Raw genomic sequence first — 24599 nt, 5'->3', positions numbered from 1 at the left:
CCAGCCAACTGGATTTTTTTAAATGAAACTCAGGGATGGTTCTGCAGATGCAGATTATGTTTAGGCCTGGACTAAAATTCTAAGGAGAATGTCCATTAAAAATTGAATTAGTCTAAGACTAGGGTTAATATCCAGGTTCCTTACATCTGTGGAGAAAAACGAAGTCCTGGACTAAAATTGTATGGAGAATTTCCATTCAGTATTGAATCAGTCAAGGACTAGACTTGGTCTGTGTTTGTGAAACCAGTCCTCAGACTTACTGCACAAGAGCACATGTATAAAGATCAGGACTGTAACCATTGGAGATTTATGAACAGTTGTTCACAAATGAATGCAAGTTCATGCATTCGGACTGCACACCATAAAAGCAGAGTATAAGGTTATTCTTTGGGTGTGTGTCTGGAGAATTGCCCCAATTGTGCTTGATATGTTTGTATGTCTTGCTCCATTTGTTTGTGCTTGCTGCAACTGTAATTTTATTATTTTTTTAACTAATGTATTTTAGGGAGCCTATTGTCAACTGGCCGGGGACTACAGCTGGAAATTAGTCATGTAGGCTAAAGCTGCTCCATTTACTGTTTACAGTTAATTAATGGGGACTGTCCACGACATTATAAACAAATACATTCAAATTCAAATTCATATTCAAAATGTACTGCTTTCCATTGCTTTTTTGCCATTTCTCTTATTGACAAAAATAGACTACATGTCTACATACATTATTGGTATGGTGGCAAACACGGCCTGCTCTAAACTAATTATCCTTTTACATAAAATTGTTTAAATATTTCATACATAAACACTTTTTACACAAGACTGGTGGTTGCTGTAAAGGGGCATTACAGAGAAAAGGCAAGGTGGATTATAAGTACTAAGAAAAATAAATTAATGTATACTGGTAGTTAAAGGGACATTACAGTGAAAAGGCAAGGTGGATTATATTTAGTAGGAAAAATAAATAAATGTATAGCCGGCCGAATTGCTGGCAGTGTAATATATGACTTGCTAATGAATCCCCGGTGTACTCCTGCATTTAATCTGGTGTAAAGACCACTGCACGAGATCTTTTATTAATTCCTTTGACCCTAGGTTGAATGTGCAGTGGGAACCCCCCGTGCAGTTCATTCTAATAGAAGCTGACAGGGTCCCTGTGTCTGTTTGACACGTCCAAACGATTCTGAAAGAGTCTGACCCGCACGGCCAGCACTAATGAACCAGCTGGCACACTCCACCGCTTCCCAAAATAATCTGCCCGGCGACCGCCTCGCCTGGAAAAAGAAAATATATCAGTGACTAATGAGGTCTGGAGAACGAGCCGCGAGTCCTTCAGAGCAGCGCTTACGGGAGGCCGTTCTCCCTGACCCCTCCGTGACACTCGGAGGCAGAGGCAGGCCGAGAATGGGCGGTGCACCTGACACATGCCCCCTAGCTCACCCCCACCCCCACCCAAACACACACACACACACGTAAACGTTTATAAAAATAAGACAGTCGTGTCGTCTGCTGTCATCCCTCGCTTCTCAGTTTGCTTGACCAAAGCCAAATATTTTCACCAGATTTGTATTGATTTCTTCTATACAAACACGGCTGGGCGAATGGACATCAGCTACATGTTCACACTCCCTAGCGCCTGTAATGAATTTTAAATTTATGTGCTTGCATCGCCGGGGTTGCGCCCCACAGAGGCATTTCGGTTATATCACATATTTAATGCGTACCCCCGCCATATCTGTTTTCACATGTTTGTGCTAATTCAATCTCAAACTTACTGATGCTGCATATGAGACAGGATCATTAGCCCAGACATCAGATGTTACCATGGTTTCGTGGCAAGAATTTCTGGGGCTATCTGGGAACGAGGAAGGGGGAGACTTAAAACTACTGAGATTTAAAGCCGAATAGCTCTGTCAAACTAATTAGGGAAAAAAATGATGCAAAAAAAGCTCAATTTTAATTGCTAATTATTATGAGGCTCCTTTTGAACAAAAAAAAGAGAAAGCGGGAGAAAAGGGGAGGGAAAGCAGAACTGATTGACAGCCTTAAGCTCGATCTCTATTTCACCTAGGCAGGTGTCCAGACAGGTTGCTGGCGTTGTGTTATGTTGCGTGGTACGTGTTTATTTAATTTATCAGTGGCGAGGAAACCCGGTTTGATGATCCCCCTGATGAAACAGTGAAAAGTGTATTATCTTGAGCGCTACCCAGCGAGACAGCCAGGTTGAAGCTCAACGCGGTACGTCTCATCTTCCCTCTCTACATCATCCACTGTGGGACTAATTATCAACTTTTTTTTTTTCTTTTTCTTTTTTTTTTACATGAAACAGCCTCGCTGTGCACACTCTGTGCCGACGCCGAACGCTAAACCCTTAGGTCTTGTGGAATACATTGTTCATTTGACTAGCGATCACACCAGGCCACCCTGTACAATCCCGCTCTGCATCAATATGCTGGAGTGGTTTTCACTTTAATTAGAAAGAATTTCTGTGTATCTACCGCGTTCATTCAAAAGGAGAGGGCCGTGTAACCCCCACACACCCTGCTCCCCACCCCCCCATACTCCACACTGTTATGGAGAGTGTGTTGTTCTATCATTTAAGTACAGGCTCATGGAAATTAGTTGGAAATTATACTGGAAAATGTGTTTTTGAGTAATAGTCACAATATTTTATCAAATTCAGCAAGGATTTATTTATTCCTCCCAATATTTTCCTCTCTTGTCCATTTTTAATAACTAATTCAATAACACAGTTACAGCATCATCAACTCGCATTCATTGTGCATTTAATGGAACGTCTTAACACAACACAGAACAGATATTGTCATATGGATAATGTCATATGTCTGGCAGTAAACACGATGAAAGGTTCACATATTCCACGCCATTGTTACTTGCCCAGAAGTGAAATTCCCATTCACTCACGAATGGCTTGGTTTGGAAATGTGAGTATGCTCCAGCAGAAAGCATTTGGCTGAAAGTGAGCTAATGGAAGGGCACAATGGCACCACAGGTCTGAGAAAGCTGCATTGTCTCTGCGCAAGGCTGGCTTTTAGGTAAAACTCCTCCATGCTGTAGAGGTAGTTTCCCCCCTCATTAACCAGGTCTTAATCCACAGTGAGGGGACATTGTCCAACTTTATACCACCCATGAAGGCCGTGCAGCTCAGAGCTGTATCCCCAGCCCAACCCAAAGGGGAGATATGGTCTACCTGACCCCTGCCTAATGCTCTATGATAAGCTCACATACTGGACCCTCCTCTGGGACAAAACATCTTCATATACTAAAAAAATATACAAAACACACTGATGTACTACAGTATACACGTGCAGAACACCTTTAATCATTTTGCTCTCTAGAGCAGTATGTGTAGTTTGACTTCACACAGACATTGCTTAATAAGCCACTTTTGATCTATACATACATACTGTACCTCCTTACTTTTTTAATGCTGCTTTGACTGTTTTCATTTTTCAGAGAGTTGGGAGAACTTGTGAGGGACCTGCCTCTTTTTAAAGCGTTTTTCAAAATTGCCTTCCTCCCAGAGCACTCTACCTACGCGTTTCCACAATCCCCTGGTGGATTATCACTGGCTTTTCAGTTATAGACATAAAACAGGCAAATGTGAAGTTGGCACTTCTTAACATTGAGTTCGAAGGCTTACTCCAGTGGGGACGCCCGATATGAGCAGCACAATAGCGCACCGAAGCATAGTTTACCAAGGGTCAAACTGGAATGATACCAAACCGGATTTTGATCTTTCATAAAGAAACAGATCTCTCTCTTTCTCTCTTACACTCTCTCTCTCATACACACGTGTGTGTGGGGTCACTATAAAAGGAAACAGGTGTCTGCCCAGCAACTACGCGAATGCTGTGCTGCAAACTTGATCAGGAACAGGATGTGTTCCTAACCTCAGGTTTTTCATTTCGGGTAGAGGGGGCTGTCTGCAGTCTTACGGCTGCGTTTCAGTTATAAAGCCCATGTGTTCCTAATGCATGTAAATGACTCGAGCGATGCATTCATTTGGCTGAGGAGTCTAGGGGGCCTGGCAACACCGTGTGATTTGATAGTGATGAGCCAGCGGGGACAGGCTCTGCCAGCGTGTCAGAATAAAGCACGAAGGCTTCATTTACTCACCTAGTCAACATGGACCAGTGGGCAAAGTGCCTGGCCGCTATGAAACGGAATTAAACAGGATCATCCAGTTGGGGATATATTAAGTCAAATTTAAGCTCCGGTTGTTGTGCTAAGCAGGTAGCGGAATCGGCCCAGTTGCCCAAGGACAGGTCTGCTCGTTCAGCAATTCGAATGAAGGGGAAAAGTGCCTTAGGTATGATGAAATAAACAAGAGAAGCGCAGACAAACCCTTCTTGTTACAAATACTGGCTGAGAGGCACTCGCCGTCCTCCAGAGGTGAGGGAAATATATTTACATCTGTTTATTCTTTTGTGGCCGAAGCCGGTGTTATTAAGAGCTATGAGCCCTGCACCACTAAGCAGAGCATTATATCACCACGGGTAATCACTACAAACGCCCTCATAACAACCTATCCTTGTGGCACAAATCTATCTGAAAACGAGTAGGTCAAAAACAGTATACTGTACACGCGTGCCAAACTCCACCACTCATTGAAAATGATATTATATATTAATTTGTTTACTTTTAAATAGCTCTATAGTCCTGCTGCCTTATTAGACTGGGATTATATGAGACCATTCTGTAGGTGATGCCATTTCATTTTCCTCTAAAGCTTGTCATTGCAGGTCTACTCGATAGGGAGTGCACTAAGGTGCTTTGTGTTATTCATTTGTGACTTGGCGATGGGCGAGTGGTTCAAAGTTCCTCACCCCTGGCCTTGTTTTCCTGTTTCAGCCATTGACAGTCACCCCTGCCAGAGTGTGAGTAAGGCTGGAACGACTCCAGTAGCAGAGTGCTTGCCTAGCATGCCAGTCAACTATCCTACATATAGCATGCAGTATGCATGCATTACGCAGCCTGTGTAAAAACTATACTCCAATAGCCTGGGCGCCGATAGGAAGCAAGCTCTGCAACACAAAATGAAGAGTGTGCCTAAGACTGTGCCGTGGGGCACACCAGGACATTTGAGGTCAGGAGATGAAGAGGCCGATGGCCCCCCAATTCCAGGGTCTACTCTGTGTCACCCCACTGCTCTGGAGCAGAAACAGGATCCACAGTCAAACAAAGAGCGCATAGCCCAGCTCCGGGAGAACAGGAGCGAAAAATCAACAGGGCCCTCAGGCAGATACAAACGCCTTTCAATACACCGATCTCTGAGGGCCCGGTCCTCTGCTGAGCCTGTGCTCTCTCCTTTTAATGCTGTCAGAATTCAACGGGCTGTTTCATTAACCCCCTCACACACAGGCACACGAGAACACGCACGCTCAGAAAAACACAGAGAGGATGGGAAAAACAAAAAGCCTTTTTTTTAAGGCATTTAAAAAATTTTAAAACAAGAACGCCTTTTCTGAAGGGGAGCACTCAAGCATGTTAAACAGACACTAAACATGTTAAAGAGACAGTCAATTGTTTCATATATTAAGTATTTTGGTACAACTTGTATCACAGTTGCAACATTATATAAAAGAAATGCAATGTATCATTAATGAAATACATGCCGGTTGAAATATGTACTGAAATGCAATACATTTTCAAGGCTAAGACACTCTTTTTTGAAAAGGAGGAAGACCAATAAAATATCTGAATCCTCCAGTAGCATACAGTTTCAAATGCAAGTCAGAGAGGAAACCCACACAGATAGAATAAACAATGGGTCCTTATATTTATCTGCCCCTCAGCACTTTTGGGAAAAACTGGGTTGTATTCAATCGAGTTTTCACAAATCCGTGTGTGTGAGTGTGTATGTGCGCGTGTGTGTGTATATGAGAGAGAAAGAGAGCAAGAAATACATTGACAGTCTTGTTTATGATAAAGTGACAGAAAATCATTCAGGGGTCAAGTATCCCCACTTCCTTTAAAATCCTACAGCAGCAAAACTCCCACCAGTAATGGAACGCACACCCTTAATGAGGTCATTAAAGCCAAGTTCCCATCAATATGTTTTTTCTTTCTTTTTGACAAATTTGAATTAATAATTCAACAGAGTGCCTGGGGATGTATATTTTCTGTATGAAGGACAGTTAATCCATAGTGTCATTTTTTTCCTATACATATTCAACTTTTCCCCCCTCTTTCTCTCTTGATGATGAACAAGCAGAGTGCTGACTAAAGAAACAGATGTCATTTGCATATCCCTCTCCGAGGCTGACTCTTTGGTCCTGTGACACAGAAGGAAACTGCCAATACGCTTTTATTTAGTATTTCTTTTGCGGTTGTGTGTAATTTATTCGGATATATCACCTGAAACGCTGTCCTCACCCACAGGGGTAATGGAACATGACAGCTTTGTGACTCTGCATGTGTTCCCTTTCACAAACAGTGTAGCGTCCAGTAAAGCACACGCTCGCTACATGATCCACTTGTGCGCAAAGGCCTGGAAGGGACAATTTAGAGAGGCGGTTTATTTACAAAAAACACAATCCATTGGCTTTATGTAACGCAGATGTCTTCTTCTGTTTGGATTCCATTGATTTTGTTGGAGGACTACAAACAACGCCGTGGGAGGAAAGTGCAGTCCTCCACAGCTGGCAGAAATTGCTTCCTTAATGCAGCCATTCGACTCTGACTAATGAAAAAGCTTCCCCTTATACTCAATGATGCTCTCACTTTGAGGAAATGTTTCAATCAGGGAGCATTACTGTCCTCTCTCGGATGCTAAAAGTGACACACAGCTCGCCGCCCTGATTTTGGCATGCTCTTGCTGATGTCATAACGTCTTCTAGAAAATGAGCACTTGCAGCAACACGTGCCAAAGTCAGCACAGGTCCGCAGTCCAGATGGCTGAATGTAAAGAAGATAATCTTACATCATGACGGTCTCGGCGTCTCACGCTAGGGAAATCGCTAGAGCTGCCTTGAGCCCCTTTCTGGAATATTTCGCGAAGCTGTCGATATTGGGAATCGTGGCCACCGAGGAACTGGACCAGTTTCGGATCAGGTGCAACTGGCTAAGAGAGCAGGGCTGTGTTTCACAAAGCAGCATTGCTCAGTTAGACGGATAACTTCACGGAGTGAACCAGGGTTTACTCAGAACAGTCATCCAGCTAACTCAGGTATTAGACTGAATGCACCTGCTTTCTGGCCGTGTTACAGAGAATAAGCGCCTTGGGCATAGCACCTGTTAGATCATACGCTCTGCCTTTTAGTCACAGTCTGTAATTTCAGAGCCTAGTTCTCTTTCAGGGCCTCAGAATTACAGTACACTGTACCAAGGTCAGGGTGGAGAACAGGGTGCGTGAGGCAACATTACCATGGCTAATGCTAATGCTAACACCGTCAGTAAGCAGACCAATAGTCATGCACAAAATGTCTGGGCCTTCTCCAACTGCAGCCAACAACAGTAAAGTCCATCCACCATGCACTGGTTTTAGAGTAGCCTCTCAAAGGCCATGAGCTCCTGCCTTTAGGACCCCCAGGGATGGACAGAGCCAATGTACCAAGGTCAGGGTGGAGAACTGGTCCTATACTGTACTTAAGGCTCATAATTAAAAAAATTTCTTTTTAATTTTTTTAAGCTGGGAATATTTTGGGTTTTATTTTCCATAAAAAAAACTGTGTGTATTGAAACGGTGTGAAAATCGTATTCAAATAATGCAAATCTACGGGATAAATCTTTTATTTTCATTTTTTTGTCCTTACTTTTAACCGTAGGCTTTGTTAATGGAACTGTACATTTAATGACATTCGCACAGTGACATATACAATGAATAGGCTAACACTGCCGTAATAATGACAAAGTCATTATTATATTATAATATAAAATACTTAGGAATCCTGTTTAATCCTTTACGCCAGAGTGCATTTATTTCCATTCAATAATTGAACAATGAAAGCAATAAAACTAACGGTTCTATTTGTATAAACTACTTTACGATACCATAGTTTTAGCAAGAAAGGTTCCTTATTTTATAGCATGTGCAGTGACAAAACAAGCATGGGAGAACTGCCTTGCATTTTAGAACTTCACAGAGGAACTAAAATTGCTATTGTTACTTTTTCCTGGTTCTGTCTCCGAACCGTAGTTGGGAGATATAGGAGAACTGAACCACTATTCCTCTTCGATTCCAGGGCCAAAGCTGCTAATTATATAACACCCAATTTAATGACTTAGCTAGTTTCTGCTGCAAAAACGAAGAGTCCTTAGGCATTTGCTTCCATTAAGTCCCTCGTATGACCAGCTGTTCTCCTTCAAAATGCACACATAACAACCAAAAACGCCACTCACTCACCCAGCAGCCTCACATACACACATGAACCAATCTGAAAACACTCAAAACACACAGAAACAATCTCCATGATTCCCACTCTTAAAGCTGCAAACCCTCATTTACCAACAACGGAAATTATCGGGAGAACCAAATCCATAATAGATTTTCGATTCCAAAAACATTTAAACGGCGGAGAAACATCAATAGGATAATCAAAAATCCATTTTTTAATTTTGCGGAGAATCGGTCACAAGCGACAATGATGAGCCGTGAGCGTACTGCACCATTCTCCAACTGCAATCAACAGTAAAATACATCCACCATGCACTGGGTTTAGACTAGCCTCTGGAAAGGCCATGAGCTCTGACCGTGGCTTCCCTCTGCAGCCTTTAGGACCCCCAGGCCTGGACAGAGCCAGGTCTTTTATGTGCACTTGACCCGCATGCCGTTATCCCTTATGCCGCGGCGTACAGCCCTGCTCCATTGTCCACGTTCACCGTGTATGACCAGGGACAGGTTTATAGATGGCCGCTGCACAGAAATGCCTCCGCGGGATCGATACAGAAATGACAAGTTTTTATGTTGAGCTTGTGTAGCTCCTTATCTGTGTTTGTGTGTCCTGTTTAAATAAGCCGGGCCGCGTGCGGATCAATAGGCATCCCGAGCGTGGCTATCGCCGCTTCTCTTTCTCCTATCACTCACTCTGCCGTCCGCATGGGACTCGCGCGCCCCAGCAGGGAGCGCGGGCCCTGTGTTGTTTCTGCGCGGGCCTTAAGATGTTCCGCCTTCATCCGGGAGAGAACACCGTCGAATGTACATCAATACAGCACTGGCGGTCAAACAGCATCTCGCTCACTTCACACAGTGTATGATGAAAACCTCAAGACACAACCGGGGTGACTTACAGTCTGAGGTGGGACTTCTGTGATGTGCTTGAGCAACATCAACCCAGTGCCGCTGTATATTTTGAATTGTAATGAAGTTTAATCTATTGATCCACAAAAAACAGGGACCCATCTTTCTTCCCCAAAACCAACATACTTCCGACTGGAAATGACTGGAATTACTGTACATTATGTGAAAAATTACTCAATAAAACCCCAAGATACATATGGATACTCTGAAGGAATTCATGTGCTGTATATTTGCTCTTAAGATGTTGACATAAATTTTTTAAATTTGTAATTATACATGACTCAGTATTGAATCAAGTCGAAAACACCCAGCAAACAGAAGAAAATTAACAAAAGAAAAATGTAAGAAAATGGCATCTTCTCAAAAATACATACCAGACAAACCATCATCCGAAATTGTATCTAAAATTCAACGAAAAATGGAAGAAAATGAAAAAACTCAGCAAAGCTGTCTCCAAAAAAAAAAAAAGTGATTTTTAAAAAACCAAACACGATGAGCTCCCCTACACATGATTGATATTTCCAGAGCAGGTATCGCTTAGGAGACACCTGACATGCAGGCAACATGTTCCGAGCTTGCCCAGACTGTTAAGTACCTGGGTACAGGCCCTGCACGCCTTATGCACCCTGTAATAAAAGTTGGCCATTGATTTTCTGTAGCTGCTTGTAACTGTTAATGTTGACACATCAACAGCCAAAGGAAAGCACAGAGCTTAATAGCGGTCCGAGAATGTGGACATACAGGAAGGCTCTGATACTAAATCACAGAATCTATCCCAGGAATCGATACGACAGTAACTGTAAGTGTTCCCCTGCTTTCCTAATGTTTTATAATAAACTGACAGCGTGTAATAAGGGTGTGGGAGAGAGGAGAGGGTCCAGCAGCAATACCTCGCCGTCTCCTAAATCACAGCTTGCAGGAAAGGAGTTTTTTGGGACAAGCTAGGAAAACACCGTTCTCTTCAAGTTTCCTTGCTTGCCGTGCTATTCTCCGTTTGTTGATGTTAAGATTTCACGGTGCACGAATAATGCCTAAAACTTTAAAATGACGAAATAGATTTCTTTGTGGTAGATGTGGCAGCTGCATCCATGCTAGGTGTTCTGCATCAAAAATATTTACCAGTTGTGAGCTGCAACGTCAATGTCAATCGCTGTTATTTTTCCTGATTATTTACACTAGCATGAGAAAAATACAAAGGCAGGTACATCATTGCTGATAATTCTGTTTGATAGTATAATAATCAGTAATGGGGAACCCCCACCCAAAAATATTAATTTGTTATGCTCTGTTTTACCCTATGAATAACTGTCAAGACCCATATTTCATGTGCCAAAACCCTTTTTTTTGTATCTGCAAAACATCTTGTAAAGTGATGATGTTATTGTGATGCAGATCTGTTTTCATTTCAGTGACTGGAGTGGACTGTGAAATGGAGAATGCTAAGAGAGGAGAGTCACTAAGTTCTCCAAATCTATTCTCTGCAATGAAAGAAGGGGAATGTGTTATACCCTCCTGTAATCATTGTTTGTGGTGCAACTCTGTAAATTTTATCTGTTATGAGCTTAAGTGTTACATGTGACTAATTAGAAATGAAACAGTTATATTATTTGCAAGGTGCTTATATATTTGCCCTGGTTCCCCCTCTAAATTTGACAATTACCAGCACAATTGGCGACATGGCTCAGGCAGTAAGAGCAGTCCTCTGGCCGTCGGAGGGTTGCCGGTTCGATCCCCCACCCGGGATGTGTCGAAGTGTCCCTGAGCAAGACACCTAACCCCCAAAATGCTCCTGACGAGCTGGTCAGCGCCTTGCATGGCAGCCAATCGCCGTCGGTGTGTGAGTGTGTGTATGAATGGGTGAATGAGAAGCATCAATTGTACAGCGCTTTGGATAAAGGCGCTACATAAATGCCAACCATTTACCATTTACAACCAGTACTAGAACAAGACTAAACTGTGTGTAGCATATAGATTTCTCCTTATAACATCACAGACAGAAACCAGCAAGACATTGGATTTTTATACTGTAATAAAACAATGTCATCAGATTTCCTTACACCACCAGAATCAGTCAGAAGTTCCAGAAAAATTTTTTGCGTAATACTTGAAAACAATATTGCACTTTTACAATGAATAATTACTGCTGATGTACGTCATACATGCGCCAGTCAGATGTAATGAGCAGCTTTGTCTAACCTGCACAGATTTACATACATTAAAGTATTTAAAATACAGTATCTCATCAGGCACTATGTAGCTCATTAAAATTATTTTCCAGATAAATGGAATGTTCTGTCATTTGTAATTTGTGTCCAGGAAAAATCTACTGAACACAAAAATAAAAAATGCATTTATTCATTCATTAATTTATTAATTACATTTCACAGTTTTGGTATGGGAGTACTGAATTTAAAATATTTCCCATCCTGATGGAGTGAATTGAGACAACCTTTTTTCTTTTGACTATGGAGAAAAGCTGAAGAAAGGACAGCTGTTTGATGGCTTCTTTATGTGGATAAGAGCAGCCGCCCAAGTAGATGAGTGCTGTCATGTCAATTATTTGTAGTGTCATACTACAGCACTGTCTGTGAAGACATGGAATTATCATGTCATTTAATATAGTCCAAATAACTTATTTATGGTGTTACTTATGTTAATTTTATGCATATAATTGGGTATAAATGAGAAAGTCTTGTTCTGCACAGACTGAATATTAAGTACAGGGCTGTAGCATGTTGTCAGAGATCTGTGCTGATACCTTGATGGAGAACAGGCTGGTGTTAAGAGTTAGGGCTGATCAATTTAATTTCATGTCTTCGGACGCTTTCAAAAAATGCAAACCATAGTTTTTTGTGATAAATGTAATAAAATCAAAATAACTTATTTATGGAATGACAACACACAACTGATCTAATGGTCACATTGTAAGAGATAACCAGGTGGAAACACAACTGCAGGGGAAAAAAACTGCATCAGGAAATAAAAAGCTATAAAACACTAATAAATACAGTGTAATGAGTGTGTATGCAATACGAAGTGTTGAAATATGAGAGGCAGAGAAGGGGTGGGTTTTATTAAACAGAGCTGATGTGAGGTAAGGAGGGGAGAGGTCAGAGGTAAAGCGCTGTAATTCAGCGAGACTCATACTTAATCACAGCAGCCTGCAGCAGCGCGGCAGTAATAGCGCTGTTCTGTTCTTGGAGATCTGGAGCTTTTAAAGCTTGATAAAGTCTGAAAGCCTTTTAGGATCTCATTAAAGAGCAGGTTGGAAAGTGGTTGCAGTGAACGTCTTTGGGTTGCTTTAGATTTCTGGCACCGGAAAAGATATTAAACCGCACTTCCCTATCCGACGCTTCCTTTACGCATGCATCCTGGCCTTTCTAAATCTGAGATGGAGGCACAATGTTTACATGTAAGTCTGAATATATATCAAGAAGAATGTTTTGTAAAAAATAAAAATAAAGAAAAAAATAGAAAATATCTACTTGTACTAAAAGTCATTGAGCCCATGTTCCTAGGGGCCATAAAGGTCTTACGATGTATAATTTTTTCATAGAGGTCTTATTAAACTTCAAAGTTGTAAATATGAAGCATATTGTATTAATTTTCACAAGAGCAAAATAATGTCTCTAAAAAAACAGAAAAACACATAAAGCAGAACATATTTTCTACAGAAATGTTCTACGTACACATTCTAACATTACTCAACAAAATGCTAAATGGACAGACACATACTGCGGGTTCATGGGAACCAGTGGCCCGAAAGGTAAGGCTTTCTGATGCTAACTCGTCCCAGGTCAGGTTTACCTTTCTCCCATTTTACCTTCCTTTGATTTCATTTCTACAAGTTCCTGGGGCTGTGTGGCTTCCACTGACCCTCCTGAAGCCCCCTGTCTTCCCGCTGCGGCCCCCCGCCCCCCGTCCTGGTTTATACGCGCATCGATCCGGCCCGCGTGCGCAACTTCCAAATGACTTACTGCCCGTCACTGACAAACTGCTTGGCTCACTAGAAAAACCTTCCCCTATTATCTTGCATTTAATTAAGACATAGCTGCAGTTTTATGCACCATTATTCGCCCCGGCCAGGTCTCAGAAGCATAAATATTGAACCGTCGCAGGGTCTGAATGTTAATCAATCCTGACTGAATTCCAAACGATTTCATACGTTTCAGGAAATGAATATTTGCCTGTATTATTCTCTCATGCATGCATTACTTAACTGGGGCGTGCATGATGGGCATAAACGCATTGATTCTAACAAGTGAAAGAAGGCATGCCTGCTTCATTAGGGCCTCCCTATCTGGGAATGGGAATTTTGTGTGTGGGGAGGGGGGTGGTTGAGGGTCTAGGGTTGGAGGAAATAGTGTTTTTTTTATTTATTTAAATGGGCTCAACACGTTTCCAGTTTGTTGTTTCAGCAGATTGGCAGGTGACCCCATCACACCAGGGCAGGGACTTCAGAGGAATGAGGTGAACATGCTAATGAGAAAACAGTGCTTATTATGTAGGGGGGGGGGCAGTTGACACGTATGGCCCAACTAATCACTGCGCCCTCGAATTAAGACCCATCCGGGGTGCACCGAAGGTTGTAAATCTGTCACTCTTTACCCATCGTTTATGGGCTTTGGAAAGGCAGGCGGATGCAGTGCAAACAGTGCTTTTTTTTTTACATATTACGTTTATTGCTAATTCACATCAACACGCCTGCAGTTCAGAGAAGTGTGGATCTTCAGTGCAGTCACAGAGGCTGAGAGAAACAGGGAAAGCAGGCTGCATTTCAACAGGAATCAAAGTTACACTGAAGTACGAAGAGAAAATATGAATGCAGCATGAGAACTACGGCAAGTAATTTTGTATTTCTTGGCATTCTGTACCTCTTCCAGCAAAAGCAAAGGTGAGTTTGTTTCGTACCCTGCCCACAAATCTCCCCTCCACTGGGAACACTTATGACACAGGCCTGGCTCTCCTCTGCTTACTCGTTTCTGACAAGTCATGACGGTACTGCTTTACTTACAATTACAACTGACATGTGACCTAGCAACGGGGTTACATCAAGTTCCCAAGACTGTATTTTTAACCTCTTTTTCCTGCATCTGGCATGCACACACATACACACACACGCACATGTATGTGCAGAATTACACACGCATGCACACACATACCGCACACAAACACATACACGAACACAAGCGCAAATGCTGGTACAAATATTGTAAACACTGTATGTGCGCACTCATACACGCACATCTCCCTTACAATAGATAAACACACACAACCGAGAAAAACACGCAGACACACCCATACAATACATTCACACAGGCGTGGACCCGCAGGCACACACACACGCGAACGTGTCACACAGTGACATGCCTTCGTGAGAAAGAGTTATACAACAGACACAAATCCACTCACACGTACGGAAACACTTCCTGTGTCGTGTGACACAAGGACACTTCCTGCGGCGAGAGGCGAGCGCGGGGGACAATGTGAATCCTCTACGCGGTGACAGTGTCACGGCACTGGGCCCGGGTAGGCAGGCCGGCCGCGCACCTGCGTGTCATCCGTACATTCCTCAGGGGGAGGGGGAAATCGATGGCGGCCCCGCCATTATTTACCCATTGATAAAGCCTTCAGCATGACGGAGTGAGAACACAACCTGACGGGAGAGAGAGAGAGATAGAGATGTCGGGCAACGCGCCTTCTGTCCCGCAACCCGCAAAGACAAGCGGCTTCTCCCGGGCCCAGCGACGTCTCCCCCCCTCCTCTTTATCGACACCTGGCTTTACAAAGAGCCCCTCGGCGGAGGACGTTGACGGATGGCGGCAGCTCTCCGGGGCTGACAGAAAACTCTAAGTTAAAGCCGCGCGGCGGGGCGGACGTCAGGAAGAGGAAATGCCACTTTGATTTCCTTTAATAGGCCTAATTTGTAAAGCTCAGGAATGAGGAAGGGCTGGAGAAGTAGGTGAATGAGAATTTATGCGGGGCGCGGGGCCGAATTTGACCTTGCGGGCGGGAGGTTTGCCCGATGCGGCTTGTCCGGTTTCGGGGAGGCCTCGAGCTGACGGCGCGTTTTTACGTCACATCGATTTCGGGTTTGAATTATCTGAATATTGCTGCCGTTGGGAAATACTTTCTCGAACGAAACCCCCTAACAAAGGCTGAGAAATGCTGGGAATTACAATTGTAGGTGAATCTGAATTAGCGGGAATGCTAGCTCAGCATGGAGTCTGTCGTGTGTCAATGCTCGAATGCAAAATTACCGTGCCAGTGGTAATACTTCTCACATATAAGAGTGATTCCACAGCACTGGCGAAGAACTGCCAGGCTCCTAGTCAATGCCCTAACCTTCGTAGGATAGCATCCACAGACATTAGTCTTTCTGATGTGACGTTAGACTGAATAAAAGGTGAAAAAAATCTACTTGGCCGCAGTGTACATGCAGTATTACGTATTACTTTAAGTAAGTTCTGTTGTGCGGTTGATTGTGTACAAACTTCTCCCAAGTATGACCCTTCTCTGTGGCCCCAGTCCTTCACTCCTGACACAAAGAATGAGGACAGAGTCAGAAAGGGAGGAAGTTCCCACACTGCAAAAAAATAAAAATAAGCAAGCATTTTAGTCTTTAGTTTAGTATATTTAGACTTAAAATGCTATTTCTACTACTTTTTTTGCTAAAACAGGCAAAAATGAGCTGAGATAGTTTGATTCATTTCAAGATTTGCTAATGGGGTAAGAAAATTCCATTTGTTACGCAAGCAGTAACTTAAAACAAGCAAATATTTTCTATTTGAGAGAAAAAAGACCAAGATTCGAAGTCGCGTTACAACACTAAAACACTTGTTAAGACAGACTTTTTTTGCAGTGCAACCACCGCATGTTGCTCCTTGTCTTTGCGTTACATACTCGATCTCATCGTATAGTGCGGCGCTTGTGCTGCTCTTGTTACAAGCCCATTATTAATTGGCTCCAAGGCAGGACCTATGACTGAGGAAGCAGCTGAGCCTCAGCGGGTGAAGATAATATTAATCAGTATGATTGTAATCTCCCGGCTTTAGCGCTTCCCACTCAAGTGTTGTGCCTCTCCGTGGCTGAGGCCCGGACACCGCCGCGGGCTAAACGCATCCCTCAGGTGAGCCTTTCATTATAGATGATGTTTCCGAGAAATTATTTAGATAATCAACCCCCCCTACACGCACGCCAAGCAAACTAACCACGGTACTAATCCCACCAGATGGCCAAAGCGCAGGCCGGCCCACTCAGGAAAGCACCTCATTAGGCCCAAGCTCATCCTTTTGTTTCATCTGGAGAAGAAAGTTCTACCAGGGAGAAAATGGATGTGTCTCTTGGTACAATGCCAATGAGATGTTTTGCTAAACCTGCTGCTCTCTTGCAGGTTGTGGTGGTCAATACGATTATGTGGAAGCAGGGGGTAAAACGTGAGTTTTCAGGTCAGGTCAAATTAAGAGATGTAAGAGAGATTACTTCTTGCTAATAAACAAGGCTTGTTAGGGTTCAGGAACTCTTGTAGAAGCCTTATGAATTCAAGCAACCTTTTGGACACTGAAAACAAATATACACAGTGGGCCAGGCTATTGCTGACCAGGTTATCTTGAATTTTGTAGTAAGTAAAGTGAGGAAACTGCAATATCCCTATGTAGTTCTGCCAATAACAGGGTAATAGTCAACAGAAAGAGAACATATTCTGTTTCAGTTTTCTGCAGGTTTCCATAGGTAACCATGGGGACCCCAGGCCTGTTACAGAACAGACACTTCTAACAGGTAAGCTAAGTACAGTATACTAAGTCACAATGGCTTCATTTGTTAGTGGCTTTTTTCATAAAGAGGACCAGGTGTTAAACCCATAGCCTGCCAGTGTTAACACCTTCTAATACAGGAAGACCTCATGTCAGGTGATAGATGCGCCCAGCACGCAATGCAAGCACATTCGTCTTCTCTTGCGGCTGATGCCTCCGGCCATGTTGGCGAACCTCTGAAAAATCAACAAAACCTGCAGCCTGACCGTTTAGCGCAGTTTTCACCTCTTAAAAAAAAAACTGTGGCGAACAACTTCCTCACATCTCCGCCTTGCTGTGTGAAGCTGTGTTATGACGAACAGCGGTGCCACATTACAAGGGAAATGGCATCAATAAGGCAACATGGATGAATTGTCATCGCTGCACATTTTTGCTGGAACCACAGTGCAGTGCTCCATTAAGCCCGGTCTTTCCAAGTCTCCGAATACGGGCGTGAAATTGTTGCACACATAACAACTGCGCCGTTGTCTTTTTTATCAGTGTGAAGTAGCGTTTAGAGTCTCCTGGCAGATTCCAAGGTCCTCTGATGACCTTGGGGGAGACTGAGAGTATAAATCTGTGAAAGAGAGCCTCAGTCCCCCCACCCCCGACCCCCCACCATGCTCACACACACACACACACACACACACACACACACACTCACCCAGGCTGAAGAGAACCAGGAACTTGAGGCAGACGAACTCCCTCTGGTCGAACTGCAAGGAGCGCAGCTTCCCCACCAGGTCCTGTGCGTGGCTCATGAGGTTGTTCAGTGTGGCCCCGGCCTGGGAGGCGATCACCGCGTAATCCACCTGAAGCAGGAGAGAAGAGCGGGGCACCTCACTACCTGCTACACGCTCTGCTGGAAGAAACAGCTCAAGCTAGGTTTGGAAACATCTGGTAGTTGGTTGACCAGTTATACCAGCTCCATACTCAACAAGGTGTGACCAGCTCAAGCCATGTTTCGGTTCAAGCTGGTCATAGCTGGATTTTACACCAGGGCAGAGTCCACACATCACCCAAACCCACCTCACCCCACAAAGCACCAGGTCCCCAGCTGTGGCGAACGCACAAGTAACAACTGCTTGGGATTAGCCATTGCTCAACGTTATCCTTTATGCATTTTAACCCACAAAAAACTCAAATCCTGCCCAATTCCAACAGTCCTGCTAACTGTATCATACTATATACATGTAATATACTGTGTTTTTATGTCTCATTAGCTTTCTGTCAGATAATCAAGTTTGTATCGGTATAGTAACTTATATGTTTCGCATTTAGTAAAGTTTCTGTTGTTGGAACTATGATCAAAATCACACATTTCAATTGGAATTATTAAGAGTGGCACACTAGTGTTCAACCTATTGACCTCGAAGTTGTATATGCTAATTATGTATTCTTGCTTGTTAATTATGTCAACACTGCTCTCAACTAAATTCTACAGGGCTAGGACACTTTTACCATGCTTCACCGCATTAAACACAGTCTTATCTTTGGTATATTTTGAACAGTTTTTGGAAAGAGTACTGATGATGACTGCAGCGATTTTTGTTCTGTATGGGTGTAATAGGCGATTTCTGTATGATTATTAGCATTCTTGGTCCTAGTATGGGTCACACATTACTGTAAAGGCCAGCAAATGGACTTAGCAACAGGTTAGATAGACACAGTCACATTTAGGGTTTTCCCAACATTAAGCTACTTATTGCTCAATTTCTAAGGAGAGTGTACATTTTAACAAATACCATGATGTAAAATCCTTGTCTTTTATCTGGGTATCTTTCAGTCCTAATGCCAGCTGGACAGTCACATTATTAAACGCATCAGGCTTTCAGGTTTAAATCATCAAACTTACATTTTTATGATTTAATGAATGATTAATGAATGCATGTTTTCTCAGTTTTTGTCCCCGCGTGTCTATTGACACCTCTTTGTTATTCTGTTTGTCTATCCATACAGCGAGCGCACAAGCAGAAATAGCCTATTGAAAACTCACTCGTGTCTTCAGCTTGGTATGGCAGATATGCCCCCACCCCCACCCCCAGCCCCACGCACTCCACACCCCCCTCGGCTCCTGTTAAAGCCGGCCCGCACGCCACACTGTATATCTTATCTGCACAGCAGGGAGAGGGAATGAGGGCAAAAGGAGCATGATAATCAACATCAAATAAACAGAGCCTGCGCGTTTACCCTTCCTCTGCTCCTGGACACCGGCCCTGTCCGCCAGGCGGGGGGGGGGGGGGGGGGGGGCGCTCGGGGCCCCTGGGGGTCTCGCGCGGGCCCCGGGGCCCACAGCTACTCTTTCAGGTGCACTTAATATCTGCAGCAACAGCAAATTTGACTGGGAGGCAAGTCCTTAGCTGCCACTCACTGTAAGCAGGCCATATTAAATTTTTATATTTATTGACAATTCATTACCATAATTGACTGCACTAGGGTTTCTGGAAGAAGGTAGACGGCTGCCTCCTAAGCACAGGAAGGGGTCCCCCGAGCAGGATTTGCAATTAAAAACCAGGCAGATTGGAATTTATTTATTGTGCAAATATGATGAGTAGAATTTTTTAGCTTGAGCAAGAGAATTCCAGATGCACACTGGCTTTCCCTCAACACCCCCTCCCTCCCCCCTCCCCCCCTCCGTCTCCTTCCTCCCCCCGCTCTCCTTTTTAAGGCAGTAAAAAAATATGAGTCAGTGAAAAGCACACCCCCCCCAAAGGTGTCAATCAATTTACATAAAATCAACTGTGCATGAAATAACTTAAATGAAAAAACCAGGGCCAGGCTGGTTCATCTTGCATTATAGCCTCACCTGCAATAAAAAGCTTCACTGTGGAAAAATGACAACAAACATGTTTGCCACATATATTTCCTGTGTTCTGGGTGGAAAATTGCCCACGCGTAATGGTAAATGAAATGTTTTCAAAGTACGGCCACAGTTTCCCTTAGCTGTAGAGACAATCTTCAAGAGTGGTTTCAGCCTCTCATACAATGCTATGTATTAAGAGATAATCAACATTATGTCTGAAAAAAGGACTACTGAGTACTGAATTCAGCTAAATAAAATTCTATAAAAACGATATTCTTTGGTTTTACGATGGTGTTGTTCTCAGTCTGACTTGACCGTGAAAAAGCCAAAAACGTTTACATAAACCAGACTGTGTTAAAAGAAGTACCTGGATAGCGGAGACACAAAACAGCAACTGTTTTGCATTTGGCAAATATCTGGTATATTAAAAAAAACCATTTCTGGTATTTTGTTAGAAAACTAAAGACTAGAAATGTACGTGTATCCAGTGTTTAGACAGGCAGGAGTGCTGACGGGGGGTTTTGAGGACTGTTGCGGTAGGCCGGGATCGGGACACATGCTGCCACCTCCGACACGCGTCGCTCTGTTTCTAAACTAACCCAGCACGGCGAGCGGACCAAACACGCTGCACGTGTCTCCACCGCTTGGCTTCTCCCTGACCGTACACCTCCCAGGGATCCGATAATATTTGCACACACAAGCTTGTGTGTGTGTGTGTGTGTGTGTGGGGAGGGCGGGGGTGGTGCGGGATGGTGATCGCACCTCTCATGCTAACTGATAGCGATTATACTACCCTGGGACTCCGTTCAAACAAAGTCCATAAAAAGGCAGCGGGCCTTATCGCCGGCAAATTAATTGCCCCGGTGTTCTGTAAACAACGGCGCTGCTACCTTTCCCCGTTCCCCGCCATGCCGGCTCAACATGGAGGTTACGGGGGTAGCTGCCGGAGGAAGGTGGCTGTCACTACGCCGGTGGAGAATAATGGAAGATAATGAATGCTTTCTCCCCACAGACCCATCCACACCAGCTGTTCATTAACCAAAATATGCAAACCAGGCCAGGCCCCCGTATCCCCCTGCTACCACGCGCCTCTCCCACCTCACAACAAGCCCCCTCTTATCAAACGCATACCCGGAGCCGGGGAGGGAGGGAGAGGGGAGGCTGCTACGGGGCTCTGAGGCCGAGACTCAGCCTCTCCACTCCGGCGGAGACGGGGGGCGCGGGGGTGGGGGGGGATTGCGACGACTGGCGGACCTCGGTAGTCTCTCGCCGTGCGAAGAATGCAAAGTTCACAACCGCCTCGCCGCCAGCCTTAAATGAACCCTCTGCCTCTCTGTCGCTCTCAGTAATGCCGTCAGAGGATATACGAGTATGCAGCAAACTAATGCGCACAAACAACAGGCCAAAATCGCTGTCTGTTTACGATGGAAATGTTTAACCCTCAATCTTCTGTCAGTGCCCTAGAGGAACTCTGTGATGTATTTGTCCCACAGTATAAAACCTCTCAATCACATTTTACTGGGTCCTCCACTTCTAGTCTGCTGGTCCAAAATGTGGAGAGCCGCTCATTTAGACAAGACTGTATTAATAATTAATAACGGCTCAGATTTCTTTGCTTGGCTTCCAGCATTCATCAGCGTATTCATAACTACCTCTTTAAACTTGTTTGAATGCAGCGCTATAAACAGATTGACGAAGGAATTAGAGGTCCTTCTGTGATGACTGCATTGGCTAGGCCTAAGGCATAGCAACAGCATATGAGCAGGTCCTCCGAGCCTTGAAAGGTAAATCATATACATTTTATTGCCCTGAATGTTGCATGCTTAATTCATCGCTTTATTTATTCTCAGGGAGTCTTGATAAAAAATGCATAATTGATTATTCCGGTCACATTAAGTTATACCTATAAGTGTAATCTATTTTTAATGGAGTAGTGACTGCGTGGGCCAGGCAGTCGATAGCACTTTAAAGCAGGCTGATCCACATACTGAGTGACTGATGAGATCTTGTGGGAGGCTCGGCGGAGCGGGAGGTCCCAGCCTGGGCTCCCACTAACTCCACGACCGGTCACCGGATGTTCTGAGCACTGAAGACCGAGGCCTCCGTTTTCCCAAATCCCAACATCCGCCCCTAGCGGTTGAAGTTGACAGTACGTTCTAATTCCCCTACTCAGGGTAAGTAGAAACAACCCCTTGAAGATTAATACAATAGGCAAGTCAACATCAAAGCAGTCGAACGCTCGCGTACAAAACGCTCGTGTCTCTACGCTCGATTCATATTGTTTATGTTATATCTTAACCCTAACCCAAACCCTAATCTCCGTTGTCGTTGACGTTTGTAGTTTGCCCATGGGTTATGTGTAAATACATCTATTTTATATCTATTATATTTCTCCTTGCAATTTGATTCAAATTTGGTATTTGTGAACCAATTTTCTGGGCATGAAAAATCGGTGTGTGATCATGACTGAGGAGCACGGAGGTCAGCTGACTTACCTGTTGACCGGTAACCAGAAGGATGGAGCCCTCTTTTGTGTGCACCACTTGTCGGAAAATATGATCAAGAATTAAGAGCTCACTCCAGCAGTTCTGAAGAAGCTTCATTTGGTCGTCAACCTGCAGTGAAAAAATAAAATAAAAGATACAGAAAGCTGTCTTTTAGTTAGGCATTCCCTCGTGTGTCTCTGGGAAGAAGATTCTCATATGACTGTAATTAACTCATTACACTGAATATTTCAAAGGCAGGCTGAAGTGTGAAATTACAGCATCATCAGGTCGATTGATTCGCTGAAGAAGTATTCTGCTTGGGAATTTCTGTGTTATGATTGAAAATAAACTGAACGGAGCTATGGATTTGGATCAGAGTTAACTTCAGGTATCTTCAATTCTCCTGATTATTTCTTTTTTTCTTTTTTAAAACAGAACTTTCTCAGTCTTCGATTCAATTTGCAATTTGCAGCATTTGCCCTCCATTTCAAGTAATAATGCAATAACTACATTGAAACCTTTGAGTGTTTGACATGTGTTTGTGACTCTGGGAGTTGGGGAACTGACGTGTAGTTTTTCAGTTATGCTATGCTGTGCTGTTTTATGAAAAATCATTGACTTTTATGACAAACCATTGACTTTTTTTGGGTGTTAAATATTTTGCACATACTATACTTTCAGAATGTCTGAATGTCAGAGACTGATATGCAATCATTACATTTCTGTCTGTTAGCTCTAAAACTAAGTTAGATTCACTGCCACACTTCTCCTGTGTTATAAAGGTTTACAACATTGACCAAGCATATAGAAGCTGAAGAGGATAGGACGTGACCCTATACACATACTCAACCGTGTGGATAATTCTCACCAACACACACCTCCATTTGGCAGACCTGCTAATATATCTGTTTGTCAAATGACACCGGGCTGTGACATCACTCATTAGTTATAATGACAAAATCTGTAATTATTCACAAAAAAAGGTGAGCTCCCATGCCAGAGGAGAGGGATTGCTGACACGGTACCAGCAGAGTTAAAGTCTAAAACAACCCGGCCATTGTCTTTGGTGTTGTTTCTCACACCTCACCGTGTTAATGATTACATCAAACAATGAGTCATACGCAGAGTGAGAAAAATCACAGCGAACGGGGAAGAGAATCATTTAATCCCCCTTTTCTTGAACAAATGTTGATACTATTCTCCACATTGGCCAGACTGGACAAGAAAATAAACTCAACTCTTTGTTCAGAAATGTTCTGAATATTTGTCTGAAAGATTCCAGGTTGACAGTCAGTAGTTCCAATGAAACCACAACACGTAAAGTAGAGAAAAAATTTGATTTGTTTTGGAAAAATTACCTGAAAGCATCAGCATTTATTAAAGAGGTAGCTTTATATGTTACCTTGAACGAGGACATGCTTTATTTGCAATTTTTACTTTTCATATTTCCTTGCTACCATTGTTTGTTTTGGCTGATGAAATTATGTTTATCATATGCTCAGTCAAAATATGCTTGGCTTCAATTATTTGGTCTAGACAGGATGGAAAAATGAAGATGACTTTGGCTTTATCTACTGTACAATAAGCATGCTTCAGGAAACATTTATGATTAAAACATTTTGTCCTTGCACAAAATCATTTCAAATGATGAATGCTGGCCGCTTCATACTCAAGGGTTTTCTTTGTGTCATAAGTGACAAAATTTCTGGCCAACAAAGATTTCAATTAAATGATCATGTTAATCTTAGAAATGTTAAGTGACTCTTTACTTAAAATGAAATAAAAAACAATTACTTGACAACATAGGCTCAAGGATAACTCGCAATAGTGCAGTGAAACGTTAACACGCACAGGCTAGGAGGGTGAACATCTCAACCAGCCATGCGCAGCACAGACGTCCACGAAGTCCACTGTGTGTGACAGCATTTAAAACGCAGCACTGATTCATTCTGACCTTTACCACAACTTTCTGACAACCGTTGGGACCATTTGATTTTTTGGGATGCAGCTGGGGGCACTGTACTGATGCACAATGCAGATGTGGTCTTCAAACCTACTGGAGAAACCCGGCACCCACTGTTTAAAATGCCTCAAAGCCCCCCGCTTCTCAGTGTCGCTGCCACCGATGAAACTCTTGAGAGAGCAAAGGGAAAGACAGGCCCGGCCTTCAAAGCCACTCGTCAACGGGCCAGAATCGGGGATGAGCTTGAATCAAAGGGCCGCTCAAAGCCGTAGTCACGAACAGGACGAGCCTGCCAGAA

General features: G+C 43.4%; 1 protein-coding gene across 2 annotated transcripts in view; it reads right to left on the bottom strand.

The window, feature by feature from the left end:
* Positions 1-24599, bottom strand: part of nr5a2 (nuclear receptor subfamily 5, group A, member 2) — a 51048-nt gene that overhangs the window by 2810 nt on the left and 23639 nt on the right. For both annotated transcript variants that reach the window (XM_061238295.1, XM_061238297.1), the window contains 2 exons: positions 22348-22467; positions 17714-17861 (listed from right to left, as the gene is read on the bottom strand). In XM_061238295.1, coding sequence (XP_061094279.1) covers positions 17714-17861; positions 22348-22467 — 268 coding nt within the window. The remainder of the gene's footprint in view (positions 1-17713; positions 17862-22347; positions 22468-24599) is intronic.

This window comes from Conger conger, chromosome 4 (assembly GCF_963514075.1).
Source record: "Conger conger chromosome 4, fConCon1.1, whole genome shotgun sequence".
Classification (NCBI taxonomy): Eukaryota; Metazoa; Chordata; class Actinopteri; order Anguilliformes; family Congridae; genus Conger; species Conger conger.
This window is presented reverse-complemented; position numbering and strand designations above follow the sequence as displayed.